This window comes from Hyla sarda, chromosome 1 (genome assembly GCF_029499605.1).
Source record: "Hyla sarda isolate aHylSar1 chromosome 1, aHylSar1.hap1, whole genome shotgun sequence".
In the NCBI taxonomy this organism is placed as follows: domain Eukaryota; kingdom Metazoa; phylum Chordata; class Amphibia; order Anura; family Hylidae; genus Hyla; species Hyla sarda.
The window spans coordinates 180,260,057-180,279,945 of NC_079189.1; the positions used below are offsets into that span (position 1 = coordinate 180,260,057).

The 19,889-nt window shown below is 43.3% G+C and overlaps 1 protein-coding gene across 2 annotated transcripts in view; it reads left to right on the top strand.

Moving 5' to 3' along the window:
* Positions 1–11,189: 11,189 nt before the first annotated feature.
* Positions 11,190–19,889, top strand: part of CFI (complement factor I) — a 73,787-nt gene continuing 65,087 nt past the window's right edge. For both annotated transcript variants that reach the window (XM_056564657.1, XM_056564667.1), the window contains exon 1: positions 11,190–11,318. In XM_056564657.1, coding sequence (XP_056420632.1) covers positions 11,259–11,318 — 60 coding nt within the window. In that variant the 5' untranslated portion in view covers positions 11,190–11,258. The remainder of the gene's footprint in view (positions 11,319–19,889) is intronic.

Sequence of the window (19,889 nt, forward strand, 5' to 3'; positions counted from 1 at the left end):
CTATGCTCCGTCCTCGTGGTCGAGATGGACTCAGCCTGAGGACCTCCAGCGGTTCCGGAAGCCGCTAAAGGTGGGTGCTGCATGGTAGATCTCGGGGGTCCCCAGCAGCGGGACCCAAGCGATCTGACATCTTATCCCCTATCCTTTGGATAGGGGATAAGATGTCTAGGGGCGGAGTACCCCCTTTAACTCTGTTCGGACCACCTGTTGCTCTCCATTACAGTATACGTCGACATCCTGTTTTTGGAGGGAGAGATACTGAAAGATATGTCTGATGGAATCCCTAACCCAGTGTGAACATAACCTTACCTGTAGTTTCTGCAAAACCACAGCTATTAGCGGTAAACCACATGTAAGCAGTGCCTGACTGTGACCAAGGTGGTGCAGTGAAATTGTATGCCATAAACAAGTGTGTGGCCCTCCCCTCATAATCACAAAAATCCATCATTGTTTACGTTTTTTACATAATTGAAGTGCACCTGTCATTATAATATATAATTTAGTATTCAACAAAAGGGGTACAGAAACAAGAAAATAGGGAGCGGGCTTAAAAACAAACAAACTGTAAACACCGAGATGTATCTCAGACAGACTGTACCAGGAACAGTAAGAGCCATCATAAACAGCTTCAAAGAGTCTGTGAAAGTTAACAAAGGGGTTATCCAGGAAAAAACTTTTTTTTATATATCAACTGGTTCCAGAAAGTTAAATAGATTTGTAAATTAACGAATAAAGAAGCACGTACATGCACTCACCGCTCAGTGGAGACAGTTGCATGACGGGGTCCGCTAAGGGGAAGCTGGATCACAGCATCAGCGCAGGTGGAATGGCACTTGGAGGCTACGCCGGCAGTTTTGCATGTAAGTGCCTGCTTCTTCCGGCCTCCAGATCTGTAAATTACTTCTATTAAAAAATCTTAATCCTTTCAGTACTTATGAGCTGCTGAAGTTGAGTTGTTTATTTTTCTGTCTAAGTGCTCTCTGAGACACATGTCTCGGGAACCTCCCAGTTTAGAAGCAAATCCCCATAGCAAACCTCTTCTACTCTGTGCAGTTCCCGAGACAAGCAGAGATGTCAGCAGAGAGCACTGTTGCCAGACAGAAAACAACAACTCAACTTCAGCAACTGATAAGTACTGGAAGGACTAAGCATTTTTAATAGAAGTAATTTACAAATCTATTTGACTTTCTGGTGCCAGTTGATATGAAAAAATTGTTTTTCAATGGAATACCCCTTTAAGTTGTGTTACACACTTCACCAGCCATAAAAGACTGTTTCTAAAGTCAATATATCAAATAGCATATTCATACATACAGAGACATTTCTCAGTATGTAGGACCCTTTAGGATGTAATATATGGGTTGTGGTAAGATATAGATATACTGTATAGGGCAGATAAGACAGGTGTAGGTTTTAAGAAATGTACACCAAAAAGAAATGTCCAGCGCTGCTCCCTTTAAAAGAATGAAGTTTATTCTGAATACACCAAGGTACAAGACTGTAAGGTAGACACAGGTGACACGTTTCAGCTCGTCACAGAGCCTTAGTCATGACTAAGACTATGGTATGACTAAGGCTCTTTGACGAGCCGAAACGCGTCACCTGTGTCTGCCTTACAGCTGTGTACCTTGGTGTATTCAGAATAAACTTCATTCTTTTAACAGGAGCAGTGCTGGACATTTCTCTTTGTTGTACAGATCTACAGTGGTGTAGTCTGCACCAGTCCAGGCGCGGCAGGACACAGGAGGTGAGCTGAATGCTTGCACTATACAGGTTTTAAGAAATATACAGGTCAGAATGTTGGCAATAAGTCATATATACATTGTTTTAAGGAATATACATGATCTTGTTTATGAACTATTAATGCAGCGTTTTCCAAACAGTGTTTTCCAAGCATGCTGGGAGTTGTAGTTTTGCAACAGCTGGAGGCACACTGTTTGGATAATACTGCATTAATATGTAGTTCTGGTAATGTATCTGATAAATAATATTTGTGATATATAAGTTAAAGTATACATTGTAAGTGCAGATGTACACATTTTACTGTATGTATATTAGGCCTCATATACACTATTAGCCATATACCTGATGCTAGTTATAAGCCATGTATACATTCAGCTGTATAGCTAGGGGGGGGGGTGCAGAGGGCCCTCTAAGGTCTTGGAGCCTGAGGAGGCCCAAAAGTAGTTGGGGGATAATATAGATTTGCATTAGGACCCAAGGCCATCAAGCTGAAGAACAGTTCTGCATATATTTTTGGAAAGGCTATACATAATGCTAGTGATGTAGCAAGTCCTAGTAATGCATATACATAATGTCCATGATGAGACAGGTATACTACATCGTAAGGCATATACAGAATTGTGCATGCATTTATGGCATATATAATGCCCTGGATGATACATACATTATTGTAAGACATATACTTTGCGAAATGTTTGACAGGAGCCATTCTATACTTTGTTGTTAAGAATATACATAATGGCCCTCATTTACTATTGCAAACCTGACATGTTATGTCGGGTTGTGCACCAGATTCTGTCGCATTGCGCCAGCTTGCTTGCTGTGGGACACTTTTATATGGAATAAACACCAAAAAATAAATAAAATAAATAATTATTGAAAGGATTAAGATTTTTTAATAGAAGTAACTTACAAATCTGTTTAACTTTCTGGAGCCAGTTGATATAAAAAATAAAATAAAAAGTTTTTCCTGGAATACCTCTTTAACCCCTTAACGACGAAGGACATATATTTACGTCCTCCGCCGGCTCCTGCGATATGCCGCGGGGTCACGCGGTGTCCCCGCGTCATATCGGGTCGGTCCTGGCGGCTATCAACGGCCGGGACCCGCGGCTAATACAGGACATCACCGATTGGGTGATGCCCTGTATTAACCCTTCAGACGCGGCGATCAAAGCTGACCACTGCGTCTGAAGTGAAAGTAACCCGGCTGCTCAGTGGGGCTTACAGGACACCGGGAGGGCCCTTACCTGCCTCCTCGGTGTCCGATCGACAAATGACTGCTCCGTGCCTGAGATCCAGGCAGGAGCAGTCAAGCGCCGATAACACTGATCACAGGCGTGTTAATACACGCCAGTGATCAGCATAGGAGATCAGTGTGCGCAGTGTTATAGGTCCCTATGGGACCTATAACACTGCAAAAAAAAAAGTAAAAAAAAAAGGGTTAATAAAGGTCATTTAACCCCTTCCCTAATAAAAGTTTGAATCACCCCCCTTTTCCCATAAAAAAATTAAACAGTGTAAATAAATAAAAATAAACATATGTGGTATTGCCGCATGTGGAAATGTCCGAACTATAAAAATATATCGTTAATTAAACCGCACGGTCAATGGTGTACACGTAAAAAAATTCCAAGGTCCAAAAAAGCATATTTTTGGTCACTTTTTATACCATTAAAAAATGTTTAAAAATTGATCAAAAAGTCCGATCAAAACAAAAATGGTACCGATAAAAACTTCAGACCACGGTGCAAAAAATGAGCCCTCATACCGCCCTGTACGTGGAAAAATTTAAAAGTTATAGGGGTCAAAAGAGGACATTTTTAAACGTATAAATTTTCCTGCATGTAGTTATGATTTTTTTTACGAAGTACGACAATATCCAACCTATATAAGTAGGGTACCATTTTAACCGTATGGACCTACAGAATAATGATATGGTGTCATTTTTACAGAAATATGCACTGCGTAGGAACGGAAGCCCCCAAAATTTACAAAATGGCGTTTTCTCTTTGATTTTGTCGCACAATGAATTTTTTCCCCGTTCCGCCGTGAATTTTTGGGTAAAATGACTAATGTCACTGCAAAGTAGAATTGGTGACGCAAAAAATAAGCCATAATATGGATTTTTAGGTGGAAAATTGAAAGGATTATGATTTTTAAAAGGTAAGGAGGAAAAAACGAAAGTGCAAAAACTGAAAAACCCTGCGTCCTTAAGGGGTTAAGTAAACAAAATAATGAAACAGTAGGGTCGACAAATTCTAAAAAGCCAATCAAGAACATAGATAACCTATACGTTGCAAAGGTCCAGAGGGGAAGAATGAGAAATAAAGTAAGAAAAGGGGGGAAAACACCAGTAGGGTCCATAGCACCAGAGAGAGAGAAAGCAGAGAGATAGGGCAAGATCCCTCAAACTGTGTCACTTGGGAGAGGGTATGATACGAGATAAACTCTGTCTAAGACTGACAATGGGCAAAGAACACCTCAGGGGCATAGCATGATGCAGCCATACATTCTTCCATGCCATGGATGAAAACAATCTGTCAAAACCAGTCCGTGATCTTAAGTGGGTCAACTGATTCAGTGGAATCCCCCAACTGTGCCAAGTAGCAAACATACTAAGCCCTCTTTTAAATCCTTTAGCCTTCTGGGAATCATAGAATAGATTACTCGTGATTTGAGTGATAAGGTCCAAGGCCTTTACTTAGAAATCTCTAAGAGCTGGACACTTCACAAGCTAAAATGTGTTGTATCCCACTCCTGTGTCCTGAAGGTACAGCCTAGCTTCTGCTCTCTCAGCAACCCTGAAGAAGTATGGCGTAAGTTAATGACATCACATATCTAGGGTGATCTATGTCAATGCAAAGACTTTCAAAGGACGGGGGGGCCCTATGAAGTTCTAATGACTGCTTCCATGTAAAATAAAAGAGGGTTAGCTGGTTAAATTTCCAGGCCTGTATATTGGAGGGGCATCCATAAGCAGCTCGGTTATCATCTTTAACAAGGACAATTGGAGGACCAGCAAAAAACATAAACAATGAACCCTTTGGCCCGTTCAAAAAACTAGCATTGGTCAAGCCTGGGTTGAAGTCATGGTTATCTCTAATGGAAGTCTGTAGGCCGTTGGGTCAAAGTAAGCCAGCCTTGCCTAAATTATGAAGGCTAACCCTCAAAACAATCAACCAGAGGCAAGTGGTAGAGGTGGAATAGCTGCAGGCAAGAAATGGGAAACAATGGATTTCCAGGTGCACCAATGAGCTTTGAAGTGGAATGATGAAACCAGTCCACAATTCGGGAGGACATTGCGGTCAAATAATTCAAGTAGGGATCAGGAAGCGCCAAGCCATCAAAGATTTTGATCTAGACAAAGTTGTTGATAGGTTGTTGACTCAACCTATTTAGGAAAAGTCCTTCCTATCCAACTTGTTAAGATTTTGTTTAAAAGACAACAGAGGGCCAGAATTTAGGTAATAAATTTGGTCTAGGTTATTGTGAATAGAGAGCGATTATGCAGTGTAAAATAAAAAAAAAATATCAAAAGTTTCTATCAGTTGGGGCAGTATTTGCAAAACTACAACTCCTAGCATGCCTTTGGACGTCCGGCCATGCTGGGTGTTTTAGTTTTGCAACAGCTGGAGACACAATGTTTGGAAAACACTGGGTTGGGGTTTGAACACTCAAAGCTGCACTACCTGAGCCACTTGTGTGGGTTGTAGACTCCGTCTCATGCTACCACTAGAGTTAAAGCACCACCAGCATTCAAAAGTGACCAAAACATCAGCCAGGAAGCATAGGAACTGAGAAGTGGTCTGTGGTCACCACCTGCAGAACCACTCCTTTACTGGGGGTGTCTTGCTTATTGCCTATAATTTCCACCTGTTGTCTGTTCCATTTGCACAACAGTATATGAAATTGATTGTCAATCCAGCACACAAAGGAAAGCTGGGATGAAACTTATCATGTCATCTCAGTTCACATCAGTCTATGGCACAGCGAAAAGTTTTGCAACTTTATATTTTGTTTCAAATCTACTTTCAATTTCAACTGATGTTTTTAGTTTATAGAGTGTTGCCTAGACTTCTATGCAAATAAAACATATAAACACCAAATAGCATTATATGATCAAAATATGCTGCTGATTTTGCTACCTATTTACTTCAATGGGTAGGATACAGCACATGTGACCCTACCCTAAACCAGTTTCTGCATTTCTATTTAGAATTTGGCATTCGGTCCAAAAGTTAAATCCATATCTATGAGCAGAGGGTAGGACAAAAAATAATCAATATCATTGTACAAACATCTACAGTAGTTTATAGCAAGTAGTGACACAGTAGTCAGCAAATCCTGACATCAAGCATAATTATAATTCATAAATATGATTTAACAGTACTGAAGTAATAGAAATCATGATAACATCTGGGAAACAGTGATAGGAATGGTCATCGGGGGTCGCTATGTTTCCACTAGATAAAGAACATGTCATATACTGTAATATACTGTCATATGTGGACACCCAGTTTCAGGAGCGCATATCTCATCCAGGGAAAGCTGGGTGAGATATGGAAGATCCAGACATAGTAAATTTCCTGGGGAGACTTTGCTTGCTAGGAATTTATGTAAGGCCAGTTATCAGGCCTGGATTTTTATTGGAGGTAAATTTAGTAGTGAGGCCTCTCATCCCCTTCCTGGGCCACTCCATGTTTTTAGACTAATCCAGATCAGCACAGGTGCTGAAGACAGCTTGTCACTGGGTCTTAAAACTAGGTTGTCACGATCCGGACTGGTATGCAGGTAGTGGATCCTCTGGTCAGTGAGGCGATGACGTGGGCCGTACCGGGGGACCGGTTCTAAGGAGTTACTGGTTTTCACCAGAGCCCGCCGCAAGGCAGGATGGGCTTGCTGCGGCGGTAACTCCCAGGTCGTATCCCCCGATAGCGACTCGACCCCACTGACAGCTGAGAAAGGCGTGGTACAGAAGGACTAGACAGAGGCAACGTCAGACGTAGCAGAAGGTCAGGGCAGGCGGCAATGGTACGTAGTCAGGGGCAACAGCAGTAGGTCTGGATACACAAGTTATGGCACACGCTAAACGCTTTCACAAAGCACTAGGCAACAAGATCCAGCAGGGACAGGAAGGGGAAGTGAGTTTATATAGTATTCACAGTAATTAGGACTGATAGGAACAGATTGGGCCAGGCACCAATTAATGGTGCACTGGCCCTTAATATCTGAGACACCTGGCGCACACGCGCCCTACAGAGCGTGACCGTGCGCGCCGGGGCTGAGACAGAGGATGGGGCAGGTAATCAGAGCGGGATGCGATCCGCAAGCGGACTAGTGCCGCCATGCGGATCGCATCCCCATCTGCAGCACTGTAGCAGCGCTCCCGGTCAGAGTGAGAGACCGGGGCGCTGCAGGAGACCAGACGCCGCGTCGGGATGGATACGGGACCCGGAGCGCTCGGCGATACATAGGTAGAGTAAGTCTGCACCAAGAGTCTGTGAGGGACTTGAGTTGAAATCCTGAGTCTGCTGGCCTATCCTGGGACTATTGCCATTTGCATGAGGAAACACATTTAAAACATGTTTTGTTGGGTGGATGGTGGTAATGCTTATGTGCAGGTTTTGTTTTTCTGCCAGTGTGAATACGGCTGTATATCGTGTTTTGATAATAAAGGGCTTCTCTTTATTATCAAAACATTTAAACTGTGCCACTGTCCCTAACTGCAGTTTAATGCAGTTTGCCCATTTCTACCAAGCTAAACTCTCACACAACATAGGGATGGACTGAATGGTCATTTGCTATGAGCTGTTTTAACCATTTCAGGACCAAGCCCATTATGACCTTAAGGACCAGAGCATTTTTTGCACATCTGACCACTGTCACTTTAAGCATTAATAACTCTGGGATCCTGCCGCTAAGGAACGCCACCATATGCAACTACGTCATTATTGTTCCTCTAGACAGAGCTTGTTGACTGTCTCCCTACCTACTGGTTTTGAGAGGTTGTGTAGGGTGGTCCTCAGACGAGGGAATTACTCTCTAGTATATACTCCTTTCTGCTGTCTCCCCCGGAGGGTCTCCCTCCCATCGCTACATGAGCCGTTGGGAGGAAGCCCTTAACACTACTATTACCATCCCTCAATGGCGGCTGATTTGGGAGCAAGCTTCTAAAGCTTCAATTTGTACGGCCTATAAGGAAACACAATTTAAGATGCTAATGGTTGGTACCATACTCTGGCCCTACTCAATAGAGGGAAACCCTGCTATTCCTCCCCAGTGCTGGCGTTGCGGGGTGGGTTTGGGTACTGTTTTCCACATCTATGGGCTTGTCCACTGATCGCTTATAGGGTTCAGGTGCAAAAGTTGATCTCCAATGTCCTGGGAATCGTGGTTCCTGTTGACCCTTTGGTCTACCTTCTGCACCTTTCTGCTCGGGGTTTGACCAAGAAAACTGTTTAAGCTCTTTTTGCACATTGTCCTCGCAGCTAAAACCTTTGTTGCCAAGCATTGCAAGCAGACCTTACCCCATGTCGGAGAACGAGTTTCTCGCTAGGATATGTGAGATCCTTTCCCTTGAGTCCCTTACTGCCTCTCTGAATAACACCATTCCACAATTTTTGTCCGTATGGGACCCATGGGTTAGATTTACAGATAGGCAGCCCCCATGAGTGAGGAGACCTCTTTCCTTCTCTTTTCTATCTTCTCTCCCTCCTTTTTAATGTTGTCTTCCTGTTGACTTCCCCCTTTTATGTTGTTTGCCTGTTCTTTTGTGTGTGTGTGTGTGTGTGTGTGTCCCCTTCCCTTCCTCTTGTGGTCTCCTTTCTAAATGTACTTATTTTGGTACTGCTCTTCTTGTTTATTCTCGGCTTTATTTATATGACTGAGATTTGTTTCATCGTTATGTTTTACCTTTGGAAGATGTTTTGTTTCACCCGAGTTAGACCATTTGTTATTTACTGGCATAGGGGATCCTTCTCCCCTTGTCAGCTGTTGGATTATGTTTTTCTCTTATCCTTGTAAAACTTCAATAAAAATTTACAGTTTATAAAAAATAAAAATAACTCTGGGATGCTTTTATTTATGAATTTGATTTCAAGACAGTTTTTTCATGACATATTCTACTTTATGTTAGTGGTAAATTTTCATCTATACTTGCATCATTTCTTGGTGAAGAATTTGAAAATGTAATGAAAAATTTGAAAATGTTGCATGTTTTCTTTGAAGCTCTCTTCTTGTAAGGAAAATAGGCATACCAAATAATGATATATTGATTCACATATACAATATGTCTACTTTATGTTTGCATCATAAAGTTGACATGTTTTAACTTTTTGAAGACATCAGAGGGCTTAAAAATATAGCTGAAAATTTCCAATTTTTCACGAAATTTTCAAAATCGGAATTTTTCAAGGTCCAGTTCAGTTTGAAGTGGATTTGAGGGGCTTTCTTATTAGAAATACCCCATAAATGACCCCATTATAAAAATTGCACCCCTCAAAGTATTCAAAATGACATTCAGTAAGTGTGTTAACCCTTTAGGTGTTTCACAGGAATAGCAGCAAATTGAAGAAGAAAATTCAAAATCTTCAATTTTTACACTCGCATGTTCTTGTAGACCCAATATTTTTTTTATTTTATTAAGGGGTAAAAGGAGAAAAAGCCCCCCAAAATTTGTAACTCAATTTCTCTCGAGTAAGGAAATAATTCATATGTGGATGAAAAGTGCTCTGTGTGTGCACTACAAGGCTCAGAAGGGAAGGAGCGACAATGGTATTTTGGAGAGTGAATTTTGCTGAAATGGTTTTTGGGGGGCATGTTGGATGATGAGGAGAGGTGCGGGGGCGGTTATAGTAGTGATGAGGATCGGTGCAGGGGGGATTATAGTAGTGATGAGGAGAGGTGCGGGGGGCAGTTATAGTAGTGATGAGGAGAGGTGCGGGGGGGGGTTTATAGTAGTGATGAGGAGAGGTGCAGGGGGAGGTTATAGTAGTGATAAGGAGAGGTGCGGGGGGTTATAGTAGTGATGAGGAGAGGTGCGGGGGGGTTATGGGGGTGATGAGGAGTGATGAGGGCACAGAGGATAAGAGGGGGTGTATATATTTATATGATGTGTATGCATGTGTGGCAGTATTATATTCAGTGGATACAGTGTGGGGCAGCATTATATTCAGGGTACAGTGTGTGGCAGGATTATATTTAGTGGGTACAGTGTATAGCAGTATTATATTCAGGGTACAGTGTGTGACAGTATTATATTCAGGGTACAGTGTGTGGCAGCATTATATTCAGGGTACAGTGTGTGGCAGCATTATATTCAGGGTACAGTGTGTGGCAGCATTGTATTCAGGGTACAGTGTGTGGCAGTATTATATTTAGTGGGTACAGTGTGTGGCAGCATTCTATTCAGGGTACAGTGTGTGGCAGGATTATATTCAGAGTACTGTGTGTGGCATCATTATATTCTGGGTACAGTGTGTGACAGCATTATATTCAGGGTACAGTGTGTGGCAGTATTATATTCAGAGTACAGTGTATGGCAGCATTATATTCTGGGTGCAGTGTGTGGCAGTATTATATTTAGTGGGTACAGTGTGTTGCAGGATTATATTTAGTGGGTACAGTGTATAGCAGTATTATATTCAGGATACAGTGTGGGGCAGTATTTTATTTAGGGTACACTTCCTGGCAAGGTTATAATGATTACAGTCTTCATGCAGAGGATGAGGATCTGCTGACAAAGTGAGGAGCCAATGATGTCTGGATGTCAGAGTCTGCAGAGAAGATGGAGCTGGAGGAAAACCTCGTCTCTTGACCAGAGAACAGAGAAGATATCACTCAAGTCAGAAGAAGTCACTCAGGTCACTGATATCATTGTGTATTCTCCTGACTGTCCCATCAGAGCTGTAGTCACTTGTAAGTTCTGCAGTGATGATGGGTAAAACTGTGTCCAATCTGTGTCTCTCCAGCTGTTGCAAATCTACAACTCCCATTGCCAGAGGCTCTCCAGACATGATGGGAGTTTTAAACAAATACAAGTCCCAGGCCTTCAGCTGTGTAAGGGGCCCCGAAATCTCTGATGGCAGCCCTGCTTTTAACACTAACAATAGTACATAGCCAACAGTAAATAATTTAGGTAGTGTTTTTTTTTAACAGTGAATACAAATATACAGCATGCCTTTTTCTTTGTTATTCAATTACTTTCAGGTTGCTAAACATTGAGCAGCCACTCCTTATAAAATTCTGCAGAAGAGGAAGAACAAGGACTAAGAAATGCATTGGATTGTAAATGACTGCTTTGTTCTGTCTCTTTGTGTACTGGATTAGTCTTCTCTAGGTTGCACTGTTGATCGAAATCTATAGGGTTCAGATTCCACCCACAGCACTTCTACAAATAATACACTACAGCTTGTTAGATCAGTGGTTAAAGATTAAACAGCGTTGATTTCTAAATTCTCTTCAAACTGAAAGTTTTGGGAGAAAAAAATCAAAAGTTTGTATGAGACATCAGGATGAAGACCTCAAGGTTAACATGGTGCATGCTAAGCCTCATCTATGTCTGCATTGTAACGGTAAGAGACTGTAGTGATTTACATTGTGCAGAGGTATAGATCTCCAGTAACACCTTTATATGGACTCTGTAGGCGAAAATGAACATTTCACAGTTCTATTGTGTTGTGATACCATATTAACATTCTTTATAGATATTGAATAGAGACATACTTAATATAGTCTTGGCAAGTCGTTTCTGTGTCAATTTGTATTTTTATAGTATAAAAATGTCTACGATATTGGTTTGTAGATTCAAAACACAATGACTACAATGTATTGCATATATATATATATATATATATATATATATATATATATATATATATATATGCTAAGCCTCATCTATGTCTGCATTATCACAATAAAAGACTACAGTGATTTACATTGTATAGAGCTATAGATCTCCAGTAACTCCTTTATATGCACTCTATAGATGGAGCTTCATTTAACAGTTCTCGTGTTGTCACACTATTGTAATGTTCTTTATAGATATTGAATGGATACATAAATAATATATACTATGCAAGTCATTTCTGTGTAAATTTTTAATTCTATAGTGTAAGAATGTCTACAATATTAGTTTGTAGATTCACAACACAATGACAACAGTGTATTGCGCATGAATGCTAAGCTTCCTCTATGTCTGCATTAGAGATGAGCGAATTTACAGTAAATTCGATTCGTCACGAACTTCTCGGCAGTGGATGACTTATCCTGCATAAATTAGTTCAGCTTTCCGGTGCTCCGGTGGGCTGGAAAAGGTGGATACAGTCCTAGGAAAGAGTCTCCTAGGACTGTATCCACCTTTTCCAGCCTACGGGAGCACCTGCAAGCTGAATTAATTTATGCAGGATAAGTCATCAACTGCCGAGCCGAGAAGTTTGTGACGAATCGAATTTACTGTAAATTCTCTCATCTCTAGTCTGCATTATAACGGTTAGAGACTACAGTGATTTACATTGTATACAGGTATAGATTTCAGTTACTCTCTTAAATGGACTCTACAGATGAAAATAAATTTTACAGTTCTATTGTGTTGTGATACTATAGTATCATATTTTTGTGTAAATTTTTTTTATAGTATAAAAATATTAGTTTGCAGATGCATAACACAATGACAACAGTGTACCGCACAACTCAAATAACACAACTATTGTGGCAAAAAACTTTTTCCAACATAAGTTGCTCTCAAATAGAAGTGTGAATATTAAGCAATAGCTGTTGTTATTCTATTCATTTCTAGCTCTTAAAGGGGTACTCCAAAGGATAGGGGATAAGATGTCAGATCGCCAGGGTCCCGCTGCTGGGGACCCCGGTGATCGCTGCTGCAGCACCCCGCTTTCATTACTGCGCAGAGCGAGATCGCTCTGCACGTAATGAGGGGCAATACAGGGGCCGGAGCATCGTTACGTCACGGCCCCGCCCCTTGTGATGTCACGGCCCGCCCCCGTCAATACAAGTCTATGGGAGGGGGCGTGGCGGTCGTCACGCCCCCTGCCATAGACTTGCATTAAGGGGACAGGCCGTGATGTAATGAGGGGCGGAGCCATGATGTAACGCTTCTCCAGCCCCTGTATCGCCCGTCATTACGCACAGAGTGAACTCGCTCTGCGCAGTAATGATAGCGGGGTGCCGCAGTGGCGATCCCCGGGGTGCCCCAGCAGCGGGACAGCGGCGATCTAACATCTTATCCCCTATCCTTTGGATAGGGGATAAGATGCCTGGGGCGGAGTACCCATTTAACCATTCAATGCAATCTTTGTGAAACTTCACTTTTTGTATTAGTAATGTGTATTTCTACAAGTTCTCTAATGTACATCTGTAAGAATATTTTACTTTACGAACAGGAGTCATATAAAACTCAGGCTGGGTTCACACCACGTTTTTGCAATACAGTACCCGTATACATTTGTAAATGTGAAAACCGTACGGAACCATATTGAAAACCGTATGCATTGACTCTCCAATGAAAAATGTATGCCAAAAGATGCATCAGGTTGTGTCCATTTTGCATCCTGTCCGGTTTTGTCAATTTTTTTCCTACCGTAGCCTGCCACGGTTTTTGATCCGGGTAAAAAACGTATTGAAATGTATAAAAAAATTTTTTTAACATGGGAGTCAATGGGAACCGTACAGAACCGTATGTGCGTACAGTTCCATCCGGTTTTCACCATACGGTTTTTGACTTTGCACAGTTTTTTTCTTGGAATTTCAGTCAAACAAGTGAAACTTAATTCATAATAGAATGATAAGTTAAAAACTTATGTTTTTCTTAAAAAATGGATGCAACCGGACATCATTTTTCAAACCGTATACGGATTAAAATTTGTACACACCTTTTGATACAGTTTAGTCAGGTTTTGAGGAATCCGTTTTTTATGAAAAAACTGATACGGAAACTGTATTGCAAAAACGTGGTGTGAACCCAGCAGCATGGACAAGAATATAGTTTCTGCTGTTAGTTTAGGGTAACAATAGGTGCAACCTGCATTCTGCCTTTAGCACATCAAATATAATAATATGTAACCACACATGGCTGTTGACAGAGCTGTAATTGGTTCTTTGCATTATTATTAGATCATGCTTGCTCGTAAAGTAAGGAAATAAGAAATATATACTAGGAGTTGTTGCAAGTATCAAACTACAGTTTGAAAGGGTTTTAAAGGGAAATTGACTGCAGGTTCCCCCGCACTAAACCCAATATACAGGGTTTTAGTGCAGGTGAACCCTATTACAAGTTATTACTTACCCTGATCTGTGGTCCAGTTCCAGAGATACCCTCCATTGCTAATAGCCAGTTTTGCAAAATAGACGCAGAACCTGGCATGCTGGTATGTTGGGTCCCGCATCCATTGCCCAAAGCCTGCTGGGTATGCCGGGTCCCTTCTCCAGATAATTTCAACTCCTGACCTCACGGTAATGGCCGATGCCAATATTAAAAATCAGAGAATGATCAACTGGCCAAAAAACAGAAATAAGCTGCAATTACCGGAATAGGTTACAAAGTACACTAGTAAGTATCTTAATCTTACAGTATTATCTTCAGACATGATTTGTTGGTTTTTCCCCTCCCATTTTAGAGGAGGTATTTGCATATCTATGCTTATATCAGAGACTTATTTAGTATTTTGGCACCTTTTTTTTAACTTGCTAACATTAAATGTTACATTTTAAGAGCTTTCACTTTAAATTCCTTACATAGGGTACCTACCTACTAGTTATACTCTATCCCGAGAGATCATATATGTATTAAAGGGGTACTCCGGTGAAAACTATTTTTTTTTTATTTATTTTTTTTAAATCAACTGGTGCCAGAAAGTTAAACAGATTTGTAAATTACTTCTATTAACAAATCTTAATCCTTCCTGTACTTATTAGCTGCTGAATACTAAAGCGGAAATTCTTTTCCATTTGAAACACAGAGCTGTCTGCTGACCTCACGAGCACAGTGCTCTCTGCTGACATCTCTGTCCATTTTAGGAACTGTCCAGAGTAAAAGGAAATCCCCATAGCAAACATATGCTGTTCTGGGCAGTTCCTAAAATGGACAGAGATGTCAGCAGAGAGCACTGTGCTCGTGATGTCAGCAGACAGCTCTGTGTTTCAAAAAGAAAAGAATTTCTGCTGTAGTATTCAGCAGCTAATAAGGACAGGAAGGATTAAGATTTTTTAATAGAAGTCATTTACAAATCTGTTAAATCAACTGGTGCCAGAAAGTTTAAAAAAAATGTTTTTCACCGGAGTACCCCTTTAAACATGTTGCTTAGTCTTTGAAATTGATTGGTAGCTATTCTACCACATATTTCTCATATGAAAAAAGAAAAAATTGTAATAACTTCACCTTTCGCTTCTCCTTCCCTTCTTCCCCCACCAACCAGGCCTACCTCTGCCCCCCACTACACACACACATTCTTTATCCTGCCTCCAGACTGGGGGAAACCTTTTGACCATCACAACATTTCTTTGTAGTTTGTTACGTAAACTTGTGTAACATATAGGGTATATATGGTATCTCTGAGACCAAAGCAAATGTTTGTATAGTTAAATAAACATTCATCAGTAAGGGTTGTGAAATATCTTTCTGCAGTGCCAGTGACACAATTTTTGTTTCTTGTAAATGTCTGAGTGCATATTGCAACTCTTGAATAAACATTTAATCTTTCTTTGGAACGTAATAGGATTATCCAAAGATTAAATGTTAATGCCTATCCACAGGACAGACAATGGCTAGCTGACTGGGGTCCAACAGCTGGAACCTCCACCGTTTACGAGAATGGAGAACAATTGTCTCCCCAGTGAATAGAGAGGCAGCACCACCACTGTTTATGGGACTTCCAACATAGAAACATAGCCAAGTTCAGCACCCGGAAAAGTTCAGAAGCCCCAAAGGAAATGAATATAGTGGTCCCTCAAGTTACAATATTAATTGGTTCCAGGACGACCATTGTATGTTGAAACCATTGTATGTTGAGACCAGAACTCTATGGAAACCTGGTAATTGGTTCTAAAGCAAGCAATATGTCCTCCAAAAAAAATAGGAGAAAGTGAGAATTAAAGAAAAATAAGTAGATAACTAATATAGATAAAGCAAATCCTTACATAGAAAAGAAAGAAAGATCCACTGGGAGCTGTAATCACTATGTCAGTGTTTCCCAAGCAGGGAGCCTCCAGCTGTTGCAAAACTACAACTCCCAGCATGCCCGGACAGCCAAAGGCTGTCCGGGCATGCTGGGAGTTGTAGTTTTGCAACAGCTGGGGGCCAGGGGCGGACACAGACAGCAGAGGGCCCCTGTGCAAGGAATGTGCCTGGGCCCCCCCCCCCCCCCAGCACTGTGCCCCCTCATGTACCCAGACCCCACCGGGGGGGCCTCCACTTACCCCGCGTGTGTAGTGTCGCCACTTGCCTTGTCCAGTACAGGTGGATGGAACGGCTCCTGAGGTGGGCTCCGGGTGGCCCTGTCCCTCTCAGTGTGCGGCCCAGGCCCCGTGAGTACTCCCCCAGGTCAGCCTGACCCGTATCTAGCTGGGATGCAGAGGGCAGTGCTCCCCTTTACATTCGCACCCCTGGACTTAGCACGATACCCCTTGGCACCCCCTGGTTCCTTGGCTTCTTATCCTTAGTGATAGAAGTGACTTACAGGCAGGGCCAGACTGGGACCAAAAATAGGCCCAGGCATTTTAAAATAAACAGCCCATTTTTATGGTGGGGGTCTGACTCATGGTTCAAGTGGCTCCCCAGATGTTGGAAAGCTGCAACTCCCATCATGTCTGAAGTGACTACAGCTGATGGGACAGTCAGGAGACTACACAATGATATCAGTGACTACAACTCTGATGGGACAGTTAGGAAAATACACAATGATATCACTGACCTGAGTGACGTCTTCTCTGTTGTCTTTACTTTTCTTCATCTGGTCCAGACACCAGGATTTCTTCCATCTTCTCTGCAGAGTCTGACATCTGGACATCATTGGTTCCTTAATTTGTCAGTAGATCCTCATCCTCTGTATGATGACAGTAATCATTATAACCTTGCCAAATACTGTACCCCCTGAATATAATACTGCCAACCACTGTACCCCCTGAATATAATACTGCCAAATACTGTACCCTGAATATAATACTACCAACCACTGTACCCCCTGAATACTGCCAACCACTGTACCCCTGAATATAATACTGCCAAATACTGTACCCCTGAATATAATACTGCCAACCACTGTACTTCATGAATATAATACTGCCAACCACTGTACCCTGACTATAATACTGCCAACCACTGTACCCTGACTATAATACTGCCAACCACTGTACCCTGAATATAATACTGCCAACCACTGTACTCCATGAATATAATACTGCCAACCACTGTACCCTGACTATAATACTGCCAACCACTGTACCCTGAATATAATACTGCCAACCACTGTACCCTGAATATAATACTGCCAACCACTGTACTCCATGAATATAATACTGCCAACCACTGTACCCTGACTATAATACTGCCAACCACTGTACCCTGACTATAATACTGCCAACCACTGTACCCTGAATATAATACTGCCAACCACTGTACTCCATGAATATAATACTGCCAACCACTGTACCCTGACTATAATACTGCCAACCACTGTACCCTGAATATAATACTGCCAACCACTGTACTCCATGAATATAATACTGCCAACCACTGTACTCCATGAATATAATACTGCCAACCACTGTACTCCATGAATATAATACTGCCAACCACTGTACCCTGAATATAATACTGCCAACCACTGTATTCTATTAATTTAATACTGCCAACCACTATACACCACTGAATCACCCCATACACCCCACGCACTCCATCCTCAGTCTCCTCATCACCCCATACACCCCACGCAACCCATCCTCAGTCTCCTTATCTCCCCCATACACCCCACGCACCCCATCCTCAGTCTCATCCCCCCATACACCCCACGCACCCCATCCTCAGTCTCATCACCCCATACACCCCACACACTCCATCCTCAGTCTCCTCATCACCCCCATATACCCCAACCTCAGTCTCCTCATCACCCCATACACCCCACGCACCCCATCTTCAGTCTCATCACCCCATACACCCCGCACAACCCATCCTCGGTCTCCTCATCACCCCATACACCCCATCCTCAGTCTCCTCATCACCCCATACACCTCACGCACCCCATCCTCAGTCTCCTCATCACCCCATGCACTCTATCCTCAGTCTCCTCATCACCCCATACACCCCATCCTCAGTCTCCTCATCACCCCACACACCCCACGCACTCCATCCTCAGTCTCCTCATCACCCCATACACCCCATGCACTCCATCCTTAGTCTCCTCATCACCCCATGCACTCCATCCTCAGTCTCCTCATCACCCCATACACCCCATGCACTCCATCCTCAGTCTCCTCATCACCCCATACACCCCATGCACTCCATCCTCAGTCTCCTCATCACCTCATACACCCCATGCACTCCATCCTCAGTCTCCTCATCACCCCATACACCCCACGCACTCCATCCTCAGTCTCCTCATCACCCCATACACCCCACGCACTCCATCCTCAGTCTCCTCATCACCCCATACACCCCACGCACTCCATCCTCAGTCTCCTCATCACCCCATACACCCCATGCACTCCATCCTCAGTCTCCTCATCACCCCATACACCCCATGCACTCCATCCTCAGTCTCCTCATCACCCCCATACACCCCATGCACTCCATCCTCAGTCTCCTCATCACCCCATACACCCCACGCACTCCATCCTCAGTCTCCTCATCACCCCATACACCCCATGCACTCCATCCTCAGTCTCCTCATCACCCCATACACCCCATGCACTCCATCCTCAGTCTCCTCATCACCCCATACACCCCATGCACTCCATCCTCAGTCTCCTCATACACCCCATGCACTCCATCCTCAGTCTCCTCATCACCCCCATACACCCCATGCACTCCATCCTTAGTCTCCTCATCACCCCATACACTCCATCCTCAGTCTCCTCATCACCCCATACACCCCATGCACTCCATCCTCAGTCTCCTCATCACCCCATATACCTTAAGCACCTCATCAGTATTACACAGCTGACACCCCCCCCCCAGTCCTTCTCATCAACATTAAACCCCCTAATCACTACACCCCTGACCCCCCTTCTGGTCCTCCTTATCAACACTATGTTCTCCCAGACCCCCAATCCTTCTTATCATTACACCACCAACCTCTTCAACACCCCTCCTGTCCTCTTCATCATCATTACAATCCCTTCCCCCCCCCCCCCCCGCCCTGCACCCGACCGTCGCTCTCCTCACCTTATCTGTTCAGTGATGCGGCTGTGAGGCGGGAGGGTTTGCTGCTCCTGTCGCTTCTGCCGGGGTCAGAGGCCAAGACACGTGACATCAGGGGCTTGGAACAGACGTGCGTGCCTGCGCGGGGCACGTCTGTTCCCATCAGCCCCTGGCCTGTCCGTCTCGCCCGGCCGGTTTAAAGGCAAATTACTGCTGTCAGCGGCAGGTCCGGGACCTGTTGCTGCAGCATTTAGTACGAAGTACTGGAAGGGGGCCCTGCAGGGGCCCAGATTGTGAGGCCCAAGATGTGACCTGGGCTACTAGGGGGGCCCCCTAACACTCTGGGCCCCTGTGCAGCCGAACCGGCTGAACAAGTGATATGTCCACCCCTGCTGGGGGCACCCTGCTTGGGAAACACTCGTCTATGTAGAGGACAGGAGCTTCTTCAGGGTCCTGTACAGAACCCGCAATGTCCTAAGAAAGTAAAATGGAGTCGCCCTCACCTGGTGTCCAAAGGAGCAGGTAAGCCTGGTACAGGTAATGAGTACAGAACATGTAATACCTCCCTGTACTGTAGGGGGCGCTACCAGACATCAGTCAGTGCATACGCTTCAGTAATACAGGGGTTCTACCAGTAAATTGCCCATTCTGATTGGTCGGTTCTTCCGGCCATTGACACGTTGCACAGATCTGGATTGTCCGTAGCATTGTATGTTGAGTCTGGTTTCAACTTACAATTGTATGTTGAGGCCATTGTAGGTTGAGGGATCACTGT